Source organism: Rhinopithecus roxellana, chromosome 10, assembly GCF_007565055.1.
Source record: "Rhinopithecus roxellana isolate Shanxi Qingling chromosome 10, ASM756505v1, whole genome shotgun sequence".
Classification (NCBI taxonomy): Eukaryota; Metazoa; Chordata; class Mammalia; order Primates; family Cercopithecidae; genus Rhinopithecus; species Rhinopithecus roxellana.
The window spans coordinates 6722638-6749643 of NC_044558.1; the positions used below are offsets into that span (position 1 = coordinate 6722638).

The 27006-nt window shown below is 48.9% G+C and overlaps 1 protein-coding gene across 7 annotated transcripts in view; it reads right to left on the reverse strand.

Annotated features, from left to right (window-relative positions):
- The window catches only part of CACNA1C (calcium voltage-gated channel subunit alpha1 C), a 647971-nt gene that overhangs the window by 165918 nt on the left and 455047 nt on the right, over positions 1–27006 (reverse strand). For all 7 annotated transcript variants that reach the window (XM_030939233.1, XM_030939228.1, XM_030939229.1 and 4 more), the window contains exon 9: positions 20120–20292. In XM_030939233.1, coding sequence (XP_030795093.1) covers positions 20120–20292 — 173 coding nt within the window. The remainder of the gene's footprint in view (positions 1–20119; positions 20293–27006) is intronic.

The window sequence follows — 27006 nt, forward strand, 5'->3', positions numbered from 1 at the left end:
TCCTTTTTCCTGAGGTATTTACTATTTGTGCCAGGTAGCTTGGTGCTCTGACACATACAGTTCTTTGCTCATTCATTAGAGAGTCCAGCAGTGTGTGCTGTTCAAGCACTCACATGACATCACCTCATTTAATGCTCACAACAACTCGGGCAGACCACTGGGGAAGGCGTCTCCAGCCGCAGGTGAAGATGAGGAAACTGAGGCTGCTGAGAGCAGAACTGGGACAGGGGCGCAGGTGTTCTCCAGCCTCTGTTCCCTGCTGCTTCCCCAGCCCTGGTGCCTTTGACATGTGCTTCCGGGACAAGGAAGAGTGAGGCTGCCCTAGCCCCACCTAGCAGACTCTACCAGCTCTTGTATTCTGACTCCCCTGTCCTTTCCTCTCCACCGAAGCGCCCAGAGAGCACACGCCTCTGCTGCACCAAGCTGCCTTCCCTGGGAGGGCAGATGGGAGTGCCCCAGGGCAGGAGCATGGCTGGGGACTTGCACTGGAGGCATCGGGGCAACCTGGAAAGACTGGCTGGCACTGGGGCACACACCCCAAATTCAGCTTTCTTTTGTTTCTCCTTCACGCTCAGAGAAGGGTATGAATGAGCATCTCGGGGCCAAGGGACAGGGTGTGTACTGCGTCACTCATTCAATGTTCGATCCATTATTCAGAGCCATTTATCCAGCCACCCACCCATGAGCTCCTTCCTCCCTCCTGGGTTATTTTGGGTAAGGGCCAAGATGTGGGGTCTGGTGGGCAGTGGTTTTCATGCCCACAGCAGCTGCGGCAGCTCTAAGCCAAGCACACTGAAGGAGAAACTGACCCCAAACCAAAAGTGCAAAGAGAACAGATGGGGATGAACGCCGGCCTCCATCACTCATTATTCCACTGAACAGCCTTTCCCTCCAGATCCTTCCTCTCAAGGCTGAGTCTGAATCAAAGGCCTTCTTCACCCTTCATCCCTCCTCCCTCTTTGCCCGAATCTTAGAACTATTCTGTCATTTCTCAGGAGAGCTGGGCTTGTTGGGGATGCTGACTGTTCTTTCTTCAGAAGAGAGAAATGGTCTTTGAAATCCAGAGAACAGGGACCACTGTCTTCCACAAGCAAAAGGCCTGGAGGCATGACAGGAAGTGGGAATGCTAATGATCCTGAAATCGACTTGAAATGTGAGATCTGACCTTGGGTTCACCTGGGCCCGACTGCCTGGGGTACACTGCCACCTCTCTGTGACCACTCTCCTTCTGAGTCTTAAATTCTAGGAGGATTCATGCTGCAGGCTCAGTGGCCCAGGAAACCCAGAAGGAAGGAAAGGACACAGAGGTTCTAATTTGGGGATGGAGTCCTGGTCCTGGTAGATGGAACACAGGAAGGCTCTTGGGGTGAGGAATGGGAGTGTTGGGCTGTGTGGGCTGTGTGAAGACAGGCATTGGAGGGCCAGTCCAGCCAGAGCATGGGCCTTGGGCAGATTCAAGCTGCTCTATCATTTTCGCTGCTTACATTATAAGAGTAACAACTACCTGGATGGTGAAGCTGGGATGTGCCTGATTTGGGGAAAGCAGAAAGGAGACAGTGGCCTGTTATTATCTCAATAATACTGTGGGAGAGCGGGCCTCCTTGCAGATGGGAGTGACCAAGCACATGTGTCGGAGAGGAAGGAAGGGCTGTGTCGAGGGGTGGGAGGGAGAGAGGCAGACAGAGGCAGAGAGGTCCCTGAAGCCTGCTTGGGCCAGAGGCAAGAGGCAAGAGCCCCTCTCTGCTCAGTGCCGGCTCCTTGTTTGAGAAGGTGCATGGTGTAGCAGCTCAGTCCTTCCCTCATAGAGTCACTGGGAGGACGAAGGGAGATGTGGTGGGAAATGATCTCAAAAACACAACCCCTCATGGAAAGTAAGGCAGGAGGGAGCGCAGGGACAGAAAAGCAATTAGTGTGAGTAATTCACCATGCCAGGATAATTCACCACACCATTGGGAGGATGCTGCTGCACCCCGGACACTGTCTTTCCACTGCCACTCAATAACTGCAGGTGTCAGCTGGAAGAACCTTCCAGCAACGGGGGCTTGCACAAAGATGGAAGGGTTTGTTGTGACTGGTAAATTCCTACACGGAGAGTATGTAGGAAGCAGGGTGGAGAGACTCCATAGTGAAGGTGTTGTAGAGGAGTTTCATGCATAGGTGGGGATGATGGGAGAGAAGGAGAGAGCCTCAGGATACCTCCCAGCACTGAGGTTCTACTGTTCAGTGCTCTCAAGGTAAAGATAGATATTGTCAGGGTAGAGGCTCTGGGAAAAGGGCAGGAGAGTGTGGGCCCCGAGGAAAGAGTCAGCTGCCGGATGTATGCTGGCAGAGAAGCTGCTCAGAGTCCTTACACAGTGGACGCTTCCTCTCTTGTGACCTCTGCTGCCTGGCCAAGATGGGAGAAGCGTCTGTTTGCAAAATGAGGGCATCTTCTCCTCAGCTCAGTCACACACTTGTTCTGGAATATAAGACTCCAAGAGAAAGACAGGGCTGCAGGGGGCTTCAAGGGGATTAGAATGCAGAAAGATTAATAGACGATTACAGATCCTTTGGGTATTACTTTTACCTATGAGGAAATTGAGGCCCAGGGAGGAAAGGGTTGTTCAGGGTCACAGGGTCAGTTAGTATCAGAGCTGGGACTAGGAACCAGGTCTCCATACTCCCTCTCTAGAGCTTCTTTCCACTCCACTTCTCCTATCACCAGGCTCATGATTCTGGGGGTCTACCATGTGCTTGCCTCTCTGACAAAAGAGAAAGAGGGAAGGCTTTTGAGTCAGATGGGGCGTACCTGGGTGTGAGCCTGGGTAAACCTCCTGTTAGCCAACTGGCCTCAGGCCAATGATCTGAACCTCGCTTTTCTCATCTGAGAATGGAGATCATACCAGTCTCAGAGGGTGAAGTGAGGGCAAAGACAATATGGGCAAAAGGAGGTGCTTGATAAGCAGTAGCTGTCGTTCCTCATATTCAATATCAGAGCTCTGAGTGTGTAGGATGACTGGACCCTGGGCATATGTACTGGGGAATACAAAAGCAAGTGCAGACCAAGAGAAGAATGTCCTTAGGACCCCTTGCTTTGTATCTAAAGGTCACCTGGAGACGGTACTCTTACTGGAAGGGATACAGCATTCTCAGGGCCACCCCCTAAAGATGTCACAGTTAGCCACGCTCCCTCTGGGGCCATCAGCTTCTCAGATGTGCTCCTCATTGCTGTCATTCTCATGATGCAGTATTCATGAAGTTCCTACTGGGTGGTAACAGTCACTTAACTATGGCATGGTCCCTATCCTGGAAACGATCTTTATGTTTAATCATGAAAAAAAATTGAAGCACATCTGGAAAAAAGAGAGCCGCACTCAACGCCCTTTTGTGCCCCCTTGAATTTTTTTTAACCCTAAAGTAAGCCAAGGCCCTGCCAGGGATTGTGTTCTGTTCTCTGAACCCACTCTCTGCCATTCAGGAAAGGTCACTTGTGACCACAGTTTGGGCTCCATGGTGGTCCTTCTGGCCTTGCTCTGGCTGTTCAGTGGGGTCAAGAAGAAATCTTTAGGATGGCCACTGCTACAGATCTCTGTAGCTTAACTGGAAAGAGTTTTCACTTCTATGAACCAGTAATACCAGTACCAGGGCAACATGGGGCCTCAGCTTCTGTTGGGTTTTAAATAGATTTTGGTCGAAACATATTTTTCAATATGCAACAATTGGGTTAGTCTAATGACAAATGTCATCCCCTTCCATTGCCAGAGCAACATGCCATTTCCATTAGGAGTAATGCTTCCTGGCCAGATTAAGGCATGGAAAATAATTTTTGGTCATCAACAATTCCCTTTAGTTTCCCTGATCTGATTAAACTTAGCAACGGAAAAAGGAATTTACAAATTAGATGCTGTCCTCTATTTATTACCAAAATGGTTGCTTTCCACTACAGCCAGGAGACACAGTTGAGATCTCATTACGTCCCAGCTTGTGATAACATTTATTCCATAAATCGCCATTGCAGCCAGTGAATGAAATGAGCATTACGCTGAAGACCACATAATGGATGAAATGAAACCTCTGCTCCCTTTGAAGGGTGTTGCCCTTTCAAGCCTTAAACGTATTCAGCTTTCTAGTTGTAAAGAAGCAGCTCAGAATTTATTCTTGGTATTCTATTATTTCCTGATGGCTATTCTTAGCTGGCTACCTGGCCTTCTTGAGACAGATGAAAATGAGAAATATTTCTGACACTTCCTTGGACATGTTCGAAGAAGAAAGAGGAGGAGAAATGAGTACACGAAGAAAAACATCATGGGATAATCATGTCCTCCTTGCGAAATGAGAAAGAAATGTTGACAGGCAAGGAAAGGAAGATTAAAAATTAATGTGTGTGTCTGGTTAATTACATATCCTCTGCTGGATCAGATCCGGCCCAACCTGGTTTTAGATCTGACACAGTGACAAAGCAGGCCTAAGCGATCCATTCCCAGAGGTAGAATTCCAAGGACTTCCAAGCCAAGACCCTACTTTTATCCCTCAATTTCCAAACCCTTTTCCAACCAATATTCATTGATTGCCTATGCGCCAGGATTCTGGTAACACAAAAGTCCCCACACTCAAGATGTACTACCCAGCAGATGGTATCAGATAGATGAATGCCACAGATAAAATGCAATGAATACAGCAGATAGGGAGATACTACAGTTCATGTACAATAAGTACTATGATGCAGTCGTGGGATGGGGTTTTTGGGAGCATGAAGGAGGGGGTAAGACCCTGCTGGGGAGAAGAGGTGGTGAGGATAGGAAAGGCAGAAAAGGAAGGGACGGTTGACGGGGCTTTGAAGGTGGGGTGGTGAAACCAAGGGCTAACCTAATGAGGTCCACCAAACCTAACTTGCCTCACTGGCTTCTAGTTGATTTTAAAACATATGCAGCTAAAAGTCATGTAGCTAAGCAATACATAACTAAACTTCCACAAGCCTCCTTACAGATAACATCTCTGACGTATAAGTCACCATGGTAATGGTTGCTTAAGTCATTTTTCAAGAACTGGGGTCAGCTTTTGTCCAGTTCAAGCTAGCTGAGACCACTAATCCTCCAACTGCGCCTGCGTTGAGTGTCCAGTGGGCGACCTTTTGACATCAGAGGGCCTAAACATCCATCCTCAGATCACGCTAACGATGCCATTTTGTGAACTTGAATCCTAGGAAAAGCTGTGAAGCTTGACCACACTTGCATAGACCACTGACTGCCTCACTTTTCTTTACCCCCAATCACCTTTCCCCACGCCTTGGACCTTGCTCCTCTATCCCATAAATATCCCTAAAACCCCATCTTTGGGGAAGTGGATCTGAGACCTGCTCTTCCATCTCCTTGCTTGGCTGCCTTGTGAACAAACCCTTTCTCCGCTGAAAAACTTGTGTCTCAGTGATTGGCACACTGCATGATGGGTAGGGCAAGCCTGGCTTGGTAACAGTGGCAGTTCAGAAGGCAGATGGAGGGGCTGGGTTTTCTGTGCAGAGAAATCAGGGTGTGCACCAGTGTGTGGAGGATCGTTGGAAGAATGGGCTGGCTTTCAGGGTGCAGGCAAGCCTGCAGGAAGAAAAGCGCAATTCCAGGAGTCTGTGGACTATAAGATTCTAGAATCAACTGAATTCCTCTGGGGTCTGATGGACTGAAATGATCAGGTTTGGCCCAGGCTTCTGGAGCTAAAGCTAACGTGTGTCAACTGAGAACTATAGAAACAAACACCAGAGCTGGGAGTGGCTTTTACTGATCTAAACCCCCTCCCCCTCCTTTTACAAACAAGGAAACTGGGAGAGGCCAGCTGTAGACTGGCTATTAAGTGGGGCCGTGAAGTCAGGCTGTCTGCTTTTCTCTGGCTCCTGTTAGTTCCTGTACGGCACACGACAATTGTTCAGGCTCAAAACTCTGGCATCCTGTTGGGAGAGGAGGGTCATTCATCCCAGATTGCTGTACTCTCAACTCATCTAATCAAGGGGTAGGACTTCATAGATGAATAGAATTAGTTTACTAAGGAATTATGGAAATTATAATTAATGGAAATGATTTTATACCATGTAAGAGGTACAAGAAGAAACTCTGCAGTTTTTGCTGAAGCTTGGGATCTTCTTGATGAAAACCTAGGATGGGTTAGCAAATGACCCCTTAGCTTCCTAGTCAATGCAGAAGTGGGCCAAGGGGCTAGGACCCACCACTGACATGACTTTTCATGCCAAGCAGATGCGCTCCCCCGTGGGGACAGCAGGGATCTCTTTCTCTGCCTCTGCCAGGCAGACCAAACATCATGCCAAGCTTTTTCCTCAAAGCTGACCCAGCTGACCTTAGCGAATATTAGTAAATACATCAAGACTCCAATTCTGAATATTCCTGACAAGAAAGGAGCCCTTCATTTCTTCTTGCTCCTGTGTTCGGGGTGTGTGCCTGTGTTAGTAGGTGTGCATTTGGTTATTTTCAGATAATTTTGTTAACATAATCACTGATATTGGACACCATGATCATATCTCGTGAGTCGTGGACATGAGAGACAATGGTTGGACAGGCTGATTTGAAGCCTGGAATTGAGAAGGTAAACAAAGGCTTTTTCCTTTAAAGCCAGCCTGTCAAGCAAATAATTAAGGCTTTTCAACTTCATCAGTAAGTTGCTGAGAGTCGATTTAGTCTATTACTTCAAGCAAAAGACACAAACAAGTCCCAGCGCAGTTGTAATCATTCTTTAACGGTGCCAGTCTGGGGTCTGTCTTCGCTTGACCTCTGATCTTCATACACTGCGATCCTGCACACAAGACGCTCGCTGAAGTCCTTAGAGTAAGACTTGGGCCATGTTAGTCAAAACCAGCCTCAGCCTTAGCAAATAAGGTTTCAGAGCATGATGTAGGGAACAGCAAGGGCTCCTCTGCCCAGACATTTGATCAAAATTCAAATATACCTATTTAGAAAGGATAAACCTTTACGTTTCTCTTATCAAACCTCTTCTGTCCAGTGGCTCAGCCCTGCAGATCTTGGCTGGGGTTACTTTTCCTCAGTGGGAGGAACTAATATGTATTAAGTCTAAATTGCAATGGATGTATATTTTTATGACTGAGTAAATGGCCACGCTTTTTTCTTTCTTCATTCTCTTCTTCGGCTCTCTGCAGCTCCCATGCAGAAGTGAACATGCTACTCTATCACTCCAGGCTACCTTCACCGGAGACCATTCATTCATGGGCTGTGTTTAGAGAGACTTGTGCAAACACGTTTCTTGCCCATCATTTCCTTTGAGGAGGGGTGACTCTGGATGGCACCCCATGTGTGGGCCCTGCTGATGAATGAAACTGGGTGCAGGAGGAGGAGAGTTTATGGCCTTATCAGTAAAGTGCAAGTTTAGGTTCAAAGCCCCGTGTTTGGAAATGAGGACAACTTCCTGTTCTGTCGTGGAAGGCCCTTGCCCGGTTCCCATGACGCTACCTTTGAGCATGTCCTATGATTTCTCCAGAGACTGTGTTGAAACCTGCTCATACCTCTCAAAGAAATGGAATCTGGGAGCACTGTCGGCTGGGAGGTGGTCACTCCAGTTGTGATGTGACAGGCCCTGGAACAGCAGCACAGACACTTGTCTTTGGGCCAACAGCCCCCCATGGGGTAGGGTGTGGCTCAGGGATGCATGATTAAGCCCAGGGAATGAGGACAGACTCAGGGACCTGGAGCCCCCTTTATACCCCAGGGTTTTAGGATTCCGTCATTTTTGGATTGCGATGGAGATAACCGTGTGGCTAAATAAGGAATCCAGCACCTGGTACCAGGATATAGAAAGAAAAGAAAACATACACAAGCCAGCCCTTCTCTCCCCAGCTGCCCCTCTTCTCCTCACCCTCACCCCAGCCTAACGCTGCCAATTGCCTTCTATTTTGAAGAATTCCATCTATCTCCCCAACAGACCACCCTTTTTATTAGGCAACTCCTTAAGCAGATTCTCTGTTGTTTCTGGCAAGGCTTCAGTTCTGTCCCTCCAGCAGTGTAGCTTCAACACAAAGTGACCACAGTGATTAATAGTCCAGTACTTACAGCAGGTATTATAGTTATTTAAGAGGACAAAGTCTCCTGTTATATGAGAGTAGAAATCTCTTCTGGAAACACTACAGCTGTCACCAGAGGCATGAGTATTTCCATCTGGTGAAGTCATCCTGAAGGATGGAGCCATCAAAGCCCATGTTTGGGGTTGTTACTCGACTTTTTCCCCAGGAGGCACTTAATCATGAGGGCAGGGATTTAATGAGGCTGAGTTACTTGGAATTCTCCATGTGGCACCTTTTAGGGTAAGGGGACCGCTTGTGGGTGTGTTTGTGGTCATGGGTATTAAACAGGCCTTGGAATGTGAAGGGGCAGAGGGTCATGGCAGGGATCCCGCCATGGAGCAGGCAGGACAAACCGACTCCCAGGAAGAGCTCCTCAGAGGGGCGTGGCACTGTGCAACCTCCTCCATCAGCCCTGAGGCTGAACAGCACAAGCTGCTTATCCTGGAGCCTCCAGGATAGGTGTTCAGGGCCTGTCTGCCCTTAGGACCCTATCCCAGTGGATACAGGCTCTTTCCAATCCTTCCCTGCCTGTCCACTGCCACTCAGGCCTTATCAACCTCTGACTGCCCCCCTGCTCTGCCTCCAGCTTCTCTCTGCTTCCAGCCCATTGTCCACACCCAGCTGCACAGCGAACTTTCGATGGTAAGCTGGTACCTTGTCATCCCTCTGCTTAAATCTCTTCGGTAGCTCCTCCTTAACCACAGGATAGAGTCCCACTCCGAGGCCCTATGGGACCAGGTCCCAGTCTTTCCGGCCTGATCTTTCTTTTTGGCTTCTCCCCTGTGCACCCTGAACTAAAATCACCAGGAAACATGGGCAATTCCATTTCCTTTCCTTTTAAAAAATATTTTGCTTCTACAACTTTGCAACTGTAGCCCTCTCAGCTTACAAGGTCCGTTTGTGATCTCTTGGCCATGTGACCTGCTGCCAAACTGCAGCAGGGACCCTGTCCTGTGCCCACCCAGCCCCAGTCCTTCTGCCCCCGAGCACTTAGCTAGCGGCTGTTTGCCAGCTCCCTAGAAGTCAGGCGGAACTGGGAGCTGTGTTCTGGCCGATGGTGTGTCGGGAGCGATGGCCACACTCCCAGGCCTGGCTGCTGAAGCCTCCAGCAGGCCCTCTATGCTCCCTCTTCTGCTGGCCTGATGCAGAGCAGACAGGGGAGACCGCGAGGCCGCGGGGGTGGCAAAGCCACCAAAGGGATGCAGCCTTGGGCCCTGAAGACTGGTGCGGCGGAACTCTCCTCCCTCCAGTCCCCAGCCCACACTCCACTGTGGAGTGAAAAGTAACCTTTACTGTACTAAAGCAACTGAGATTTCACTTGGGGGCTGCTCATCACAATGGTCCACCAACCCTGACTGATACAGCACCTTCATGAATCACTCTTGGGGCAGGCAGCCCCTCCCACCCTCTTCCAAACTCTGCTCTCCCTCTTCTGTGTTTCTCCAGCCCCTGGTTCATGACTGCAGTTCATCACTGTCACCTGTCTGTTGGTGCATCTGTCTCCTGAACTAGGCTGTAAGTCCCCTCGGGACAGAGATGCTGTCTATTTATCTTAGTATTCTGGGTGCCCTGTTGGGACTTAAATGTGCGTTAATGTGCCCATGTCTCTCTCAAGCACTCAGGATGGTCTGGCACGCATGTGGCTCAAGGAGGTTCCCCCAGACACTAGCTACTGCTCCGAGGCCAATGATTCTACTTTCTGTGCCCTTTCCACTAGCTCCAGGGTTCCATGTTCTATAAATCATCCTCCCATGCCATGCACCCGATGATGGAAATACAATACGTGGCTAATCTCCCTCCATTACTGGATGATAATTGTCCACATCAGCAAGTAGTGAGAAAGGCTGGAGCCGCCACTCTTCCCTCCACTGATAGCCTCTGACAGTTAAGATGTCTTAATGTGGCATGAGCTTCTTATCCCCCAGTGTTTACGGAGAAGGAAGCGTGGAGTGGGTGGCGGAGCCAAGGGTAACTGTAGTGTAGGCGGGCTGAGCACTGATTATTGGAGGAAATGGATCAAAGGGAAATTTAGGATGATTCATCTCTTCTTCCATCCCTCTGCTGAGCTACTTTAACTCCTAGGTGTATAGATTTATTTGCAAAGCACCAAATTAAAATCAAATCAGCTCTTTACTGGGTGCCTACTCTGGGCAAGGCCAAGTGGACACAGGCAGGTCCATTCTTAAAGTGACCCATGGCTTTAGGTAGGTGACAGGACTTCTCCAAAGATACCACATGTCAGTGATCCCCCCCGCCCAGGGCCCCGTAGTGCTGAGGTCCTGGGATCGGAGACTTGGAAGTGATGACGCTGTAGCACTGCACAGCCCAGAACCATCAGAGACGGTTCTATGCCATTCCTCACACGGTACTTGCCAAGGCAGGAAAGTGGTAAGCTACAACTCCCATTCCCAGAGCATTCTGGCTGATCAACACCCTCCTCTAAGCCAGTCCGAAGCAACCTGAACTGAAGGAAACTCGGATAGGTCACAGAATTGACACATCTCCTTCCAAACAAAATCGCCTCGTAAACCATTCCAAAGGGATGGCGCTTGACCTCAGTTCGCTTTTTCTTTCCATGAGCAAGGTAATGCCATAACTTCTTTTTTTTTTTTTTTTTTGAGACGGAGTCTCGCTCTGTCGCCCAGGCTGGAGTGCAGTGGCCGGATCTCAGCTCACTGCAAGCTCCGCCTCCTGGGTTTACGCCATTCTCCTGCCTCAGCCTCCCGAGTAGCTGGGACTACAGGCGCCCGCCACCTCACCCGGCTAGTTTTTTGTATTTTTTTTAGTAGAGACGGGGTTTCACAGGATTAGCCAGGATGGTCTCGATCTGCTGACCTCGTGATCCGCCCGTCTCGGCCTCCCAAAGTGCTGGGATTACAGGCTTGAGCCACCGCGCCCGGCCGGTAATGCCATAACTTCTTTCCATGCTGCAAATACAGTTCTCAGAATCATAAATTTCAACTTAAAAAAAATCAAACCCATGCCCTACTACCTGCCCAACCACCCCCACCCCCATCTCCGCTCTTTACCTCCTTTCTCCGTCCACCTGCTTTGCATATTAGGCTGAAGCGATAAATGCCACAACCAAGGAAAATTCACAGGCTGTTCTGGCTGGGGGACTGGAGGGCCCTCTTCTGGTTCCTCCTGGTTGGAAGAGCAGGGCATTCCTGAGGGGGCTTGTGGTAGAGACCAGTATGGTATGGAGGGAGCAGAACCGGGAGCAAGGCCCACATAACTTTGCAACTTACAAGCTGAACAATGTGAGTAAGTTTTCCAAGCCTCACTTTTTCCATCTGCAAAATGGGGCAAACAGTACCCATGTGAGATGATTTTGAGCAAGATAAAAGGAGACCATCCAGACCTTCTTCACCTTCCATGCAAGAAAAAGACATCCCCTCTCATGCCTCTGCCCCTGTCCTTCCTCTGTCCCCCAGCCCAGAAGAGCCCCAGAGGGCCAAAATGTGTCCATGATCCAAACTCAGAGTCTAAAACTTGACTCCATACCAGTGAAACAATGTCCCATCCTATGGGTAGTATGTGGGCATGAGGCAGCTTTGTCCCTGTGCTGTCGACTCCTGGCTTTCTCTTCTCCTGGGACTATATAATTCTAACTTCTTCCAACCGTTCCTCTCGGCCCACTTTCACAATGCTGAATAATTTCCACCCATTCTGTCAGCCACAGTACTCTCTCTGGGGGCTACCATGAATGTGGCTAAGACTGGAAAAATGGTATTTGGTCAACTAGGTATGAATGTAGGGCTATCAGACCTTAATTCTCTGATCTGAAGAGGATTCAATTCAATATGTTTTTTTGGGGGAAGTCTGTGAAATAGAAATCACTGCCCTGTACACTGAGTGGGAGAGTGAATAAGAAGTTACCAGTGCGTGCTCCTGCCTCCCGAGAGCATTCTATATAACAAGAGCGCTGGGCCACCCCCACCCACTGGTGGGTTGAATGCTGACGGTGCCTGTCCTAAGATGGGGGCTCTGGGAGGCCTGAGCCAAGATGTGCTCTCTGACCTGGGCTGGGAGGCGGCAGAGGAGCAGGGGAGGAAACCGGTGCTCTAGGCAGAGGAATGGGAGATGGAGAAAGGTGCAGAAACAGGACAGCAGCAGGCATTTCTGGAAAACAAGATGCAGTCTGGCTTTGTGGCGGGGCAGTAGGGAGTGATAAGGTTCAAGTTATTGGCTGGCACAGATTGGAGATGCCTGAAATACTGAGAGATGTTCAGACTTTATTCTGTAGCCACGGAGAGACATTCAAAGCTTTTGAACAAGGGAATGACACAGTTGGCTGCAGAAATATGAACTAGGCTGCATTACACAGGTTGCGTGGGAGTGGGGCTGGAAGGCAGGGCAGCAAGGGGGCTGCAAGTCCAGGCAGAGAGAGGTGAGGGGAGAAGAGGGAAGGAATGAGAGGTCCAAGCAAAGAGGACAGCCCATACGACTTGACTGACTGAACACAGGCACTGATAACTGTGGAAGGGCACAGCAGAGGGAGGAGGAAGGAGGCTTTGTAGCCCGGGGAACTGGGAAGATAATGAAGCCTCTGGAGAGAGAAGTGGGCTGGGAAGATGCTGGTTTGGGCCAGGACCCTGGCGGGCAGGCAGAGGATGCTGTCCTCCAGGCCCTGAAGAGGAAGAGGGCCTTCATGCTCCACTCCTTGCCAAGGACCCCCGGTGTGCCTGGCAGTTCAAGAGCTCACAGCCTGTTTGCTCTGCCCCTGTGGGGTGGCTGGCTGGCCAGTGATCCCAGGAACACAGCTGCTCTCCATCCACACATCCACTTTAAACTGCAGGAGAGCTTCCGGTAGCTCCCTGATAACTCCTGTCCCTCCAAAACCACAGTGCGGCCTCCACAGCACCCTACTCGGCCCCCGCTTCTCATAGGCCCCTCCACACAACCTCTGTTCCCACCATAGCAGTTACACAGTGAAAGGTAGACCAACACAAAGGCAGGTATCTAAAAAGAGTGTGGGAATCCTTCTTATGGTGCCTTTCTCAGCTGGTATTGACAATACTCTCCACCATAAACCTAGCTATCTGGATTCTGCAGTTTGTTGGCTTATCAAGGTTATTGTTTTGGCCTGGACACTCCCCTAAAGTCAAGCAGGCATCTCCCTAAGGGGAGCAGAGCCTTTATTAGCGGATGGCTTGGCAGAGCTGCCAGGTACCTTTATGCTGATCTCATGCCAGGTCCAGGAAGCCGTGAATGTCTCTTGTCAAAATGCTTTGTGGCTGTCACCTTCCCACTCCTCCGAAGCACACGGCCATTGGTCAGCGAGAAGATTGTCATGGCTTCCCAACAGCTTAAGTCAGCAAGCTTTGCCCAAGTCTGGTGGTTTTGCTTTGGGAAGTGTCTGACAGCTCACTGAGACAGGCTGACGTGCCTACTTCGCACTGTATACACAATACAGCCCTTCCATAGCTCTTCCATTGCTCCCCCGGCCGGGAAAATGGCATCTGTACACTTATGGGGCCAGACAGTACAGCAGCCAGGCTGTGCTCCAAAGGTAATGTGCTACCAATGAACAGACCCCTTCTGGATCCTTACTACAACATGGCCCCCACCCCCCACCCTGGGTGAGACGCCTCTCACAACACCAAGTCCACAGGACCTCGCCCATGGGTATTCATGACTACCAGAGCCAGAAATATCCATCAGTGGTTTCACGGCAGAGCCCCAGTACTCAGCCCCGCTAGTCACCATGGTCTTCAGGGAACAGCACAATTTCGTTGCTTAAGAACTCCCAATGCTTTCCCACGGCACTTCAATTTCCCTGTTATCACCACTGTCCACATGTGTAGGGGGCTCTGTGCTTATTCGCCTGTTTCCAAATGGTGCCTTCCAGGAGTTGAGAGTGACTGAGGGCTATTGGAGAGCAACTGTGTTCATGAAAGGAAATGACTTTGAAAGGATGTCATCGGTGATGCCACAAGGAAGTCAATTCTGAGCAGACAGAACAATGAGCCAACTCAGTCCAGTGGCAGTGTGAGCTCACCTGTTCCATCAGCTCAGAGCAGGGCAGAAGGTGCTTTGCCAAAACTTGCATGTGGCATGCACTCGCGCTTGCGTGTGATCGTGTGACTCATATGTGCCATGACATTCCCATGCTCTGAGCTATGTCAGGTCATCGGGATACAAGGGTGAATTAAAGGCAGCCCAGTGAAGGAACTCTCAGTGTAGCCCAGCAAGCAACTGTAACGAAGTGGATGTAATTCCACAAGGTAAGTGGGGACATGCCCCAAGAGCTATGGGGACAGAGGGACAGTTAGGGAGTGCTGCTGCCTGGGTGTCCGAGAAGGCTTCTGTAAGGAGCACTGTGGTCTGCAGGGCAGGGTCCTGCGTGGGGAATCTGGAGCCCTGGGTTTGAGTGCTGACTTCAGTAACATTTAGCCAGGTGGCTGTTACCCACCTTGGGCTCCAGTTTCCTCACCTGATCTCTCCGGCAACATTCCAGCACTAAAGTTTTCAGGGGTCTGATTAGGACCAGCTAAGAGTTTACGTGAAGGCCCAGGACCTACTTCCAGGCTCTGCCTTAAGGATCTGCTCTCACTTCATGGCCTGGCAGCACGATCACTTAACAGTGCAAGGTATGAACAGAATCAAGGACAAAAACAAACATTAGTGTGTCTTCTCACGTAATCTGAGCCAGATGCTTCACGGGATTGTGTTGTAGGTATCCAGAGGTCCAGGGTAAATATTGATCAAACTGATTTTTTTTTTAAAGACCAAATAACTATGTACATGCCCTTGACACATATATAATGTAAATCAACGATATTCAGGTTACTGCTCTCAAGCCACATGGGGACCTTTCGTGGGCAACCTGCAGCTCTTACAAGCCTTCCAATTTCTTGTCTCAATAATACGTGATCCTAGACTCTGTGGGGCAGGCAGCAGGCATGTGGCTCTGCTAGCTGGTGATGACTGCAAAAGTGGCTCCCGAGTCACACAACTCAGTACCATGCGGTAAATATTTAATCCTGCTTATCTGCATGGAAATTCAATATTTTGGTTCCACTGTCTGTCTGTCTTTTTACATGCTCATCCACATCAATGTCTGGCTTAGACTGCAAGCTTTAGAGAGCCAGGGCTGCATTTAAGTTGTCTTAATGACATGAGAGAGAGATTCCTGTAAAGATGGATATTTAATAAATGTGTTTTTGATCTTGAAGGGGAAAAAGAAGAAAATCTGTCTCTTTTTCTTTATGGCTTCTCCCTCTAGTGTCTCACCTTCTATTAGATTTAACATTGGAGCTGGAAAACGAGCCCCGTCCCTTGGAGCAGTGCATCTCTGCTGATGACAATAAAGCCGTGTGGTAATGATGGTTTTGCAATGGGTCCCTTCACAGGCGCTGCTCATTGCTGCTTAGAGGGAGGGAAGAAGCAGTCACTAGAGTGGGGAGACCTCAACATTATCCTAGTCTATACCCAGAGAGAAAAGGGGCCTGGCTCTTGGCTGCCCCATTTAGGAAGCTGCATCCAGGGTAACAGTGCATAAACATGCCTCTCTCTTGCCTTTTTGGCTCTGAAATGGCTCTTGAGTATCAAGTTCTCTTTTTTCCAAGACTGTCGGTAACCCGTTGCAGAGGCAGTGGCTAGTATTGGCATTGCTGTAGAAGGGAACATCATGACGGGCTAAGCTTTAGACACTGACTGTCTTGAGGCCATGGGCATGCCAGAGTCTGTGTGAGTGTCCTCCTGTCCTCTTTCTGGTTTCCTCATGGCCAAACTCTTCAGGTGGCTGGAACCTGGGCCATGCCAAAGAAGCAAGAAGCCTGCAGAGCAACGTTCCATGCCATTGCAGGAGGCATGCAGACTCGAGAGATGCACAGGGAAGGCTGATTGGCCAGGAAGCTTTCTCCCCAGCATTTCATCCAACAGCCTGTGTTAAGGCACCAGCAAGTGAGCCCCACATTGCTCAGTGCAATGGTCAGTTTCCAGTCACAGCAGCAACACTCACACCCCTTCCTTTGCATTCCCTCCTATCTCTCTGATCATGCCTTTAGGAGTCCTGTTTGCTGGTTCTTTCCCTTTATCCCAATCTCCAAACATCACTAGGGCTAGGACTCAGTTCTGTGACAGCATCTCACTTCTGTCTACACTCACACCCCAGTGATCTCATCCAGAGATCCAGGGGATAAGCATCTTCTATAGGTTGTTGACTCAAAATTACAGTTCAGCCACAGATGTCTCTCCTGGAGAGGTTCATTCGCCATTACATACTCAACATTTCCACTTGGATGTCTAATAGGCACTTCAAACTTCAGGGTCTACGATGGCTTTCCTGATCCTCCTGCCCTGACATCCGTTCCTCTCCCAGACTTCCCCATATCCATAAATGACAGTTCCACTCTTGGGATCATTTAGAACAATTGCCTTGGAAAATGCCTGACCTCTCTCTCTCACATCCCATATCTGATGCGTCTGCAAATGACATCATCCTGAATACTGACCTTATCACCTCCATGGGTGTCAAGACCAGGCCCAGCATCTCCTGAGGCAGCAGGCACCTGACGGGACCCCTGCCTCCCCCTGGCCCACCTTCACTCCATTCTGCACATGGCAGGCAGACGGACCCTGATGAGTGTCTGTCAGATCGTGTTGCTTCTCTGCTCAAACCCCTCCAGAGGCTCTTTGGCTCACTCCCAGTAAGAGCCAAGTTCTCACAACAGTTTATATACCCTACTCCCTGGGTCCCACAGCCTCACCTCACACCACTCATCCCCTTGCTCCCCCCTCTCCAGCTGCACAAGCCTCCTCAGCTCCGGATTCATCAGCGTGGCCCCCTTCTCATTGGCCCCTTCTTGCTAACCCCTAGAAAGCTCTTTTCCCAACTATCTGCAGGGTGCCTTTCCTTCCACCCTCCAAGTCTTTATTCCAATGCTGCCTTCTCCGTGAGACATTCCTTGGCTGCCCCTCTGAAATCACAACCTCTCAACACTCTTCCCCCTTCACTGCTTCACCCCTCTCTGGCATGCTATTTAATTTACCATCTGTCTCTCTACTAGAATCTAAGTTCCACGAGGGCAGGGATTTTTGACTCCCTTGTTCACTGCTCTATCACCAGTGTCTACAACAGTGCCTGGCAGAGAGCAGACCTTTCATTTGTGAGTGGGTGGACTAATGAATGAATGAACTGGAACATATTTTTGCATATAACTTACTGGCCACTTCACTTACTCTAATATTTAGAGAAATGCCTCCCAATTGCATGCTTTCTTTCTGTTGTCCTTCCAGCCCATTTTTTCTACTTCCTTGGTGGTTTTTGCAGCTTTCCCTAAGAAAACAGAATCCCTGGGCTCCCCTCAGGTATGCTGTGTGTCCTCAAGCAGCTCCTGCACTGCACCCAGCCCCACCTCCCTAGCCTCACACCACGGGAATATAGATGCTGCCCGGGGAGAAGCAGAGTCACCATAGTTGCTGATGAGGAGTGATCAGCCTTTTCTCTTAAAAGATGACTTAGCTTTTGAGCTGAAGAGAGTTGGCAAACATACCCTACTGTAGACTTTTAGAAGCTTCAAAGGCTAAGATATTACGGTAATTGAAACACACAGGCTTCAAATGTAGCAGGATTTCTCCCCTTGTATTTGTTTCAAAGGGCAATCTATGAAATTCTCAAGACAGGAAGATGGTTTCTGAGCCACTGTCTTGCCTTTTTTGCAAGTGAATTAGGCCTCCGATTCCTTAATCATTTCATCACATCAATTCTACTTTTAACTGGACTTCCCCAACAGACGCAGTCCTTTGGATTCTCTTCCTGGCTCCATTCCTGTCTCTCACGTTCCACTTCATTGCATGTGTCTATCTTACTCTGTACACCTTGCTTTTTAAAATATTCATTCCCCTGCCTCATCCCCTGGAACTGTCCCACTGATTAGCATTTCCACTAATGAAGGAGCTAGGCTCCCATTCCAGTCCTCCTAGGACAAGAAACAGACCCCCAGGGCTCCTCCAGCCGTAAGGAAGCAGTGCAAGGCGAGAGAAACCAGTCTCCAGAGTCTAAGGTCATCCGTATCTAGGCTTAGGAAAATCTTGGTGAGACTGTCTATTGGGGTAGGCAGCTCATTACGCTCTTCTCAAAGTTTGTCAAGAAAGTTGGGTAGATGGGCCTTGTCCATGTGATCTGCTCCAGCTGCAAAGAATACTCCATGCTGGGAACCCTCCTAGGAATTTATTCATTTAATGGGTTAGATGGAGAAGCAGCACACTCTCCCTTGTCAGCTCCTACTTTAGGCAGAGAACAGAATAGCTATGTTCTGTTATCTCAGTGGACAGCCACTAGCTGCTAAGCATGTAGTGGCTATTGCAGCTTTTCAGTAACACATGCTCCAGAAATGCTCATCACCCTTAGTCACAAGGTAGGGCCAGTGCTCTGACTTAGGGTGGAGCCAGGAGCCAGCATACAAACTCCTGCATTTTAGAGGTATGCTTCTCCGTGGCTCACAGGCCAACTTATTTATTTAGCATACCACTCAGTGCCACAAACTAATCAACTACTCCTCAGTTCCATCAACAGTGTAATAGAAGCTGTCAGGCATTTTTCCAGGAAGACCCTCAACGGCATCATGGCTCATTGTGATAATCCATTCAAAGGCCCTGTATTCCAACTTGCAAAACCACTTAGCAGAGCACAAAAGCTTCCTTAGGTTACTAAATTATGTTGTTACCAGTCCCTTGTTGTTTGTGTGCTTTAAATTTGTATTTGCTCCTTGGGCAGTGTTATCAGAAAGGCAGCCGTTGATAGATGTATTAAATCTATCTTTGAAATGAGGGAGCAGAGACTCTGCTCCTGTGAACATCTTTGGCTGTCTTCGTCCCTTCTTCCTGCACCTGTTTCTGCTCCTGGCAGCTCTGCCCATCGTCCCCTCTGCTCGGGGTGAAGTCCCAGCTCCCTGCCTTTATCAGCATGACTCCACGCAGCAAATGCCCTGGACGGTTCTTTAACCTGTTTGCTTCCTGGACTACTCTAGATGCTCAGTGTTTAGGAAACTGTTTTTAACTAAGGCTGCTTGAGAGGACAGAAATGCACCTATTCACACAAGTGTAGTGAAAGAGAAAGATATTGCACACAGAGAAAGAAAGAAAGAGTATGGTTAGAGTCCCAGAGATGGAGGCCAAATGAGATACAGAGAGTGGTTAGCGTTAACCCAAAGGTTCTCAAATTTACTATGCATCTTGATCACCTGGGGGAGTTGTCAAAACACAGATTCCTGGGCCCCATCCCCACAGTTTCTGGGTCAGTAGGTCTGGAGTGGGGCCCAAGGGTTTGCATTTCTAACAAGTTTCCAGGTAATGCTGATGCTGCTGGTCAGGCGCCCCGCATTGAGAACCACTTGGCTAATCTGGTAAGAGCCTGAATTTTCATGATCCATCATTTTTTACATATTTGTGAGTCAATGCCATCCATCACTCTCATTTCTATCCCAGCCACAGCCTGGCCAACAATGGGCCACGTGAACCCCTGAGGAAGGGATTTGGCTCAATTTCCATCACCTAGTTGGATTCTGCCAAACTCCTCTGGGCTTCCCCCAACACTCCCACTTAGCACTTCCCCAGGTCTTTGAAGCTAACCCCCTTAAGAAAAACCTTTGGCTACCTTTCCTACGAGAAAGCTCAGCAGTGTCCGGAAATCTTCTGCAAAGAGGGGAAAGATACCTGAGCAGGTATAAAGTTTTCCAGGCAGCTGCTTGGCAGACATTGTTCCTTTCAAACAAGCCTGTGCTTTCAAATGGGAAGCCTGTGCCCTGGCCCTAAAAGGTGGAACCTGGAAGAGAAGGATCTCTGATTTTAAAAGGGCCTCTGCCTTAGCAAAATCTCAACTGTCTTTTAAGGTGAGATATTCTAAAAGGAGCATGAGGTTTTCTAGGTCGACAGCTATGATTTCCCGCATGTGACCAATGCCTGTGTGTAGCAAGTGACTGCCATCAGTGAGATAAGTGCGGCTCCAGGAAGGCACACCGTGGGCTGCCAAGAAAGGGTGGCAGTCAAAGTTCTGTGTTGACCCCGATGTTGTCTCCTCTCCCCCAGAACCCAGCCCAAACACAGAAGAAGACGGCTGCTCACTGTTTCGGGGCTTCTCCTCATCCATGCCTTCGTCCTCGTTCTCGGGATCGATGTCTTCGGCCTGAGTGATCCAGTCCAGGTAGCCTTTGAGATCCTCTTCTAGCTGCTGCTTCTCCCGCAGCTTCTGGAAATCTCCCCGGGCCTTGGCCTTCTCCCTCTCTTTGGAAAACTCTCTGGTGAGAGTGAGAAGAGGGGCAGGGCAGGAGAGCACAGAGGAGGGAACACCAAGAAGGGTCAAGGATGGAAGGAGAGATGGAGATAAGGAGAAACAAGAGTCTTAATTGCTTTGCAGGGAGAAACCTGCCCACACGCCCCTACTTTCCACAGATAGCTCCGCTAGACAGTCTAGGTTTTGTCTACTCTCACCTTGATGGGAAGTGTCAGTAAGGGGACAATCCTGACACAGGCCAGGAGAGGCTTAAGGGGATGGATGAAGTCCATCTCCCTCTTTTCCTGGATCATGATCACAGGCTTTGCTTTTTAATAACTGTTCTCCAAAGACCTGGAAACCCGTTCCAAGCAGTAACTAAAAACCTCCACCACCATTCCAGAACATGCATTTCCATCCCACCCGGTATCAAGTGGCAGTTTAAAATTCTCCCAAGGATCTCCAGGTGACACAAGGTGTTAGACCAGCAGTGTACCAAAGCCCACTCACTCGCACCAGGTCCTGAGAGCCAATCATTCATGTCTCTTCCCAACTCTGGCTTCAGGGATGTCTCACTGGTAGCTTGAGATCAGCCACAGTGGGAATATTTACACCACGGTAACTGGCAAATGCTGAAAACCAGGGCTTTCCCCCCAGATAGCCTATTGTTAAATATTTACCAGTATACCACTGATTTGGGACCCAGGAGATTTAATGTCCTCAATCTTTGTTCTTATGATGAGCTCAACCTGCCACTCAGCATTCCTGGAAGGATTTTTTTTCTAATCTAGAGAAGGGTCTCTCCTACATGGAGACAAATGAAGGTTCCAAACACAAGAAAATGTCCGGGGGGCTGCCCTTTTGGTTTAAAGAAATCCAATCAGAATAGAAAAATACCTAAAATCAAGATGATATAAAAGTTAAACGATGCATTTGGTTTAAAGTAATAACGAGTAGACGTTGAAACTGGAGTGAGATTTGCTGGAAGAAGGGCCTATTGAAAAATTTCTGACACAATAACTATTTCTTTTCTATGATTCTGTCCTAATTTTCTCTCTGACTTTGAATTCACTTTCTGAGCAAGGAGGAGCCTGGCAGCAGAAGGCAATCATCAACACAGCAAATTCTCAACCCTCAAAGCAAGTCTGTGCCTTTTCTTGCAAAATAGGTATGAGGAGTATTTTTGGTTTTGATGTGCAGTCTTTGGGGAATGAGGCCCTTGGTGGTGCGTGGATGTGTGTATTTGTGTGTGTGTGTGTGTGTGTGTGTGTATGTGTACATGCATGGGACATCTCGGTTAATTCTTGGAGCTATGGTGTCTTCCTCTCTCACCAGTGAAGGCCTAGTTCAGGGCAAGAGGCTGCTGCAAGCACGTTGGAGAATTTTTTGCTCAAGCCACACTCTAGGAAAGGCACCATGGAAGGAGGGACGGCACCACAAACCATAAGAGGGCAAAGGGCTCTACTCCTGAGTCTACTGTCCTGTGGGGCAGCTCCATCATTACCTGCACTGCCTAGTGCTTGCATTTGGCCTGTGCCACTTGGGAGCGCACTGATTTCAGCATGTACCGTCTTTACGGTGAGATGGAGTTGGGGCTGGGGTGGGGCCTAGGGAACTTTTTAATTGGGAGAATGTGGGGGCTCTCAAGCTAACCAGTTCTCTTCAACTGCTGCCTTAATGATGCTCTGGTTTGGATTGAATTTTCCTCTTAAATTTGATTGAATCCAATTCTAATTGGATTGAACTTACTGCTTCTTGGGCTTCCTGCCAACCAGCGGGTACCTTCATTTTCTTCCCAAGGAGTTTTATGCTGGGGAAAAGCGGACAGATTGACAGCTCACAACGGAGAGGGAAGCTTTGCTCCTTCCCTGTTGGGGATGATCATAGAGAGATGCCATCCCCTCTCCTCCTAACCTTTTATCCCCTGTACCTGGTTAAGCCTCCGGGGCCTTAGTCTTGCTCCTGGAGACAGTAACCTCATATAGCATTTTCCTCCCTATGCAAATCAACTCCAAAAACTGTGTTTCAAGGCCTCCTCTCTTGACTGTCTTTCTGTCTACCTGCATTTGCACCCCCCTGGGGTGGGTTTGGAGTTGCAAGGGGCTGAACTTCACAGTCCTTTGTAAGGGCTCACTTCAGCTCTTTTGAGTGACTTTGCAGAGGGTTCAAGTTCTGGTTACAAAACACCTACCCATCCTTCTTTTGGAGTTGGGAGAAGAGGACTGGGACTCAACTGGAGTAGGGACAATTGGCCCAATCCTGTTTTACAGCATCAGCCCTATGGAATGAAGCTCACCATCTATACCCCAAGGCCTTTGGGGATCTAAAATAAACATCCAGGGGGAGAAATAGAACGTGAGGTATGCTGCTGATTCTGCCTGGCTTGAAGATAATTCTCCTCATAGAGGAAGGATGTGTTTTGGGAGTGTGAGAGGGATGGAGAAGGGCTTTAGTCAGATCTGGAGCATGGCTGCATCCCATGGAGTGTGAGGCACAGCCAGGCTTGAGGCTGGATGGAAGGTGAGCCAAGGTTTCCCTCGGCAGTCCCCACAGAGTAAAGGATCTGCTGGTGGCAGTGCCTGGCTCTCTTTATCTCCTTACCTGGATGCCAGCCATGTTCCTGCTCTGGGGACTGAGCTAATGAAGACACGGAGCTCCAGCCTGACAGGCTGTACCAGGCCCAAGGACTAGAGCCGACAAGACAATCAGTCACTGCTGTGGGATTCGTCACGAGACAGGACTGCATCTCTTGCCAGCAATGGCCAACATGAAAAACGAGGGGTGGTGTGGAGAGCCGGGGGCCAGGGCTCAGCGGTGTAAAGTATGCACGGGGCAGTGTGTGTGGAATTCAACCAACAGCCCGAGGCGTGCAGGCCCTTCCATCATCGATACCGCCCAGGCTCCTTATTTGTGGATCCCACATCTACAAATGCGCCTACTCACTAAAATTTGTTTGTAACTACAGAATCAATACTCGTGGCACTTTTAGTCACCTGTGGACATGTGCAGATGACAAAAACTCTACGTGTTCCCGCTGAGGCCAAACAAGGGGGCATGTAGAGTTCTGCCTTCCCAATTCAGCCCTCATACTATGAGGTGTCCTTTTCACCGTCCACTTAGTGCCATGTTGTCTCATTTTTGTGCTTTTTGCTGGTGATTTTGCTGTTTAAAATGGCCCCAAGCATAATGCTGAAGTGCCGTCCAGTGTCACTATGCACAGGAGGGCTATGACGTGCTGCACAGAGAAAACATGTGCATTACGTAAGCTTCACGCAGGCGCGAATTACACTGCTGGTGGCCACGAGTTTAATGTTAATGAATCAATCGTATATATGAAATAAAGTGTCTTTAAATAGAAACACACTTAAAACAAGGTTATGTATTGATTGGTTGACAAAATGTGAGCAGAGGCTCACAGGAAATAACCCTGTAGTTCCCCAGAACTAACGTCTCAGTGTTCACTGCTTCATGTTTGTGGTGACTTCATGGAACGTAACCGTCATGAATAAGGGGCACTGACTGTGTACGTTGGGCCATGTCTTCTGCTCCCACCCACAAGGCCCGTGTGTCCTGACGTTTCATTGCTTTCTTCTGGTCCCAGATACTGTGTCTTAACTGTGGGGCCATGGTCCAGTGGTACTTCCTGGCTGTAAAATGCCTGCCTCCAGTGGTTCTCTGCTTTTTGGGGACAAGACACACCCAATTCCCAGTGGGAAAAGGGATGGGATGACTACTTATGTAAGAAATCGTGGGTCTTTTGCCAACCGGAGGCGCACTTCCCAAGCCCTCTGTTTGCAATCGCTTAAAAACAAAAAGTAACCGGAGTCCAGAGTCCAGGGGCTTCCACCTCATTACAGCTTCAAAGGCAGTTTCAAGCATCTCATCGTCACTGTTGTAGACTTTATTCTAGTCGGCTGGAGATTGAGCTTTCTGAGGGGAAGTAATCATAATCTGATTATTAACTATACAAGCACCAGCCCTATGTCTTGCATAGGGTTAATGTGAGGACCATCAGATAATGAAGTATTTAGAAAAAATCCTTTAATATCTATTCTTTATATTGACTCTATCTGGCCTCATCAGAAATAGGTGTTCTGGATATGTACATGCTCCAGATAGAAGAGGTCTAACCCTCTCAGGGCCAAAGTCTTTGAATTTCCATTAATTTTTTTTTTCTTTTTTACTTTTAGAGACAGGGTCTTGCTCTGTCACCCAGGCTGGAGTGCAGTGGCACAACTATGGCTCATGGCAGCCTCAAACTCCTGGACTCAAGTGATCCTCCCGCCTTGGTCTCCTGAATACCTGGGATTATAGGTGCTGCCACCACCACGCCCAGCTAATTAAAAAAAATTTTTGTTTTTAGAGAAGGGGTCTCACTATGTTGCCCAGGATGTTCTCAAACTCCTAGCTTCACATGATTCTCTTGCCTCAGCCTCCCAACGCTGGGATTGTAGACATGAGCCACCATGCACAGCCCTGAATTTCCACACTTTAAATGGAAGCTTTATGGAGTCATCTTCTCTACCTTCACGAGCAGAACACACCAAGCACCATTCAATCTTTCCTTAGTGACTGAAGGACATAATTTATGAGGATGAGTTACTGTGCTGGGCTATAAAATCATATTATCCTTAATTGTTGGAATGTAGGGTTTCACACTCCTCCCAGTCCCAGAAGGCGCCAAGACTGCAGTGCTATTCAGTTAGTGGCTTTGCTCTCCTTCAAGGGCCATGAAGATCTGCAGGGCTGCCGGCCCCTCTGCTAAACAGCCCTGCCCTGCTGCAAGCCTCTGGGTGGTTGCCTTTGCAGCTTCCTGCTGGGATTCTGTGTGCCTGCTGGCTGTTTCCCGCAGCCTGTGCTGATTGCTTCTGTGCCTGCCCGCTCGCTCCTCTCACCCTTCCTACTGCAGCTTCTGCTCTTCCCCTCTCCACTTCTCGCCTGCCATTTAAAAGCATGGGATGAACCCGTCCCATGGATTTGGGGAGAGTACCCCACAGAGGTCAGGAATAGAGGCCATGGATTCACATTGCTTGGGCTCTGCTCTGCATCCTGTATTTTTCACTTGCTGGAATTGAGGTCGTTTCGGCTGCTAAGCCTCACTTTCCTTCTCTGTAGAACGGACACAGGAATAACCCCAGCTCACTGAGTTGCCACGGGCATTAACCGAGTGAATCTAGCAAAAGCGCCGAGCACAGAGCCTGACACAGCGAATGCTAGGGACTGTTAATGCTGTCACTGTGACAGTCAATTTCATGGAGCTGTGAGACCTTTTTGAATGCTTCTGGAAGTGTAGCTTCATCAGAAGTCTGATGAATAAGTGAGCGTTTGACTGCATGGTCGACTACATCTGCACCCACTAAGTGTGTGACTATTCTACGGTCCTGGCTAATCAAGACTGACTGGAAACCGTTGCCTCTGAGTGGTCAGCCAACAGAAGCCTGATTCCAGCTTTGGCACTGCATGGGGCGGGGGGTAACCAATTCAGAGTGGCCAGTCCTTGACACATGAGGAGAGGCCTCCTTAAACCAGAAAGGGGAGGTGCTCACCCACACACACCTCTTTGCTCTTCAGAGCAGACCCTTGGCCAAGGAAGCCTTGGCAGATGTTCTATCAGTGATTCTGGAGCTGCAAGGAGCAGATGGCAGCTCTCAGAATGGGTCAGGAAAGAAAGGTTGGGGAAGGTCTCCAGGAAAGACCAGCGTATAGACTCAAAGACTCCTAAGTTCAGAGGTCAAATAGCCTTAATGTTCTTGTTCTGAGTCAACGAACATTTTTGAGTATTACTAAGCTCCAGGTTTGGGGTGAGGTGTCTGAACACACTCTAGCACATTTAGGCTGAGTCAGCCAAGATATGGCCTTTAAAGTGGCTTTTTCTCCAACATCAGCAGCTTCTGTCACTTGACGTCACTGCTTTGATTCCACCAGGAAGATGACTCCTCTGGGGGGCCAAGAGTGACTGTGGACAGACGCTCTGCTCAGGGAGGACCCTCAGAGTCCAGCCCTCACTCTCCACTTCAGGCTCTTGGCGGGGGGTTACTTGCTCAGATTTGGTTCCCAATCTCCAGGGGAAGAAAGTGGAGTTACATTCATTTAAAAGTCTTGAGCTGTGGCTTGTGTTGCCATTCAAGCTCATTCATCGTAGATCTCATGGGAGGCGGTGCCTGAGTGCTGGCTCTGGTTTTGCTGCTTACCAGGGAAGTGACGTTGTACAAGTCACTTAACATCTCTGGGCTCACGTTCCTCATCTTTACGAGGAGAGGCTGGAGCATTTCTAACATTTGATGATTCTGTAATTCCTGTTATAACAGGCACCCTGTTATAATAATCATTGTAATGATAGCACCATTATTGGGCCCTTACTATACACCACTGTGTTAAGTATTCTGAAAATGATCTTATCCTATCATCACAGCCACCTATGCACCGGAATTAATCATCTTCCCTTTTTCAGATGGGGAATCTAAGATTTAAAAAGGTGAAACCACCCAACATGATGCACCCAGCCAGGGCAGAGCTGGGATGCCTCAATTTCTGCTTTGATTCAGGGTGATGAGGTTGATTTTTTCCATCCTTTCCTTGGAGACTCACAAATAAACACAGGGGCATTTTCTTGTGTTTGAACATGAAACTGAAAACCTCTCTACCTTCCAGGCAATGAATCAGAGACTTAGGTTGTTCTGCTCATCATTGATACCCCTGATGGAAGGCACTAGTCTCCCGTGTGGCCTCACCTTGAAAA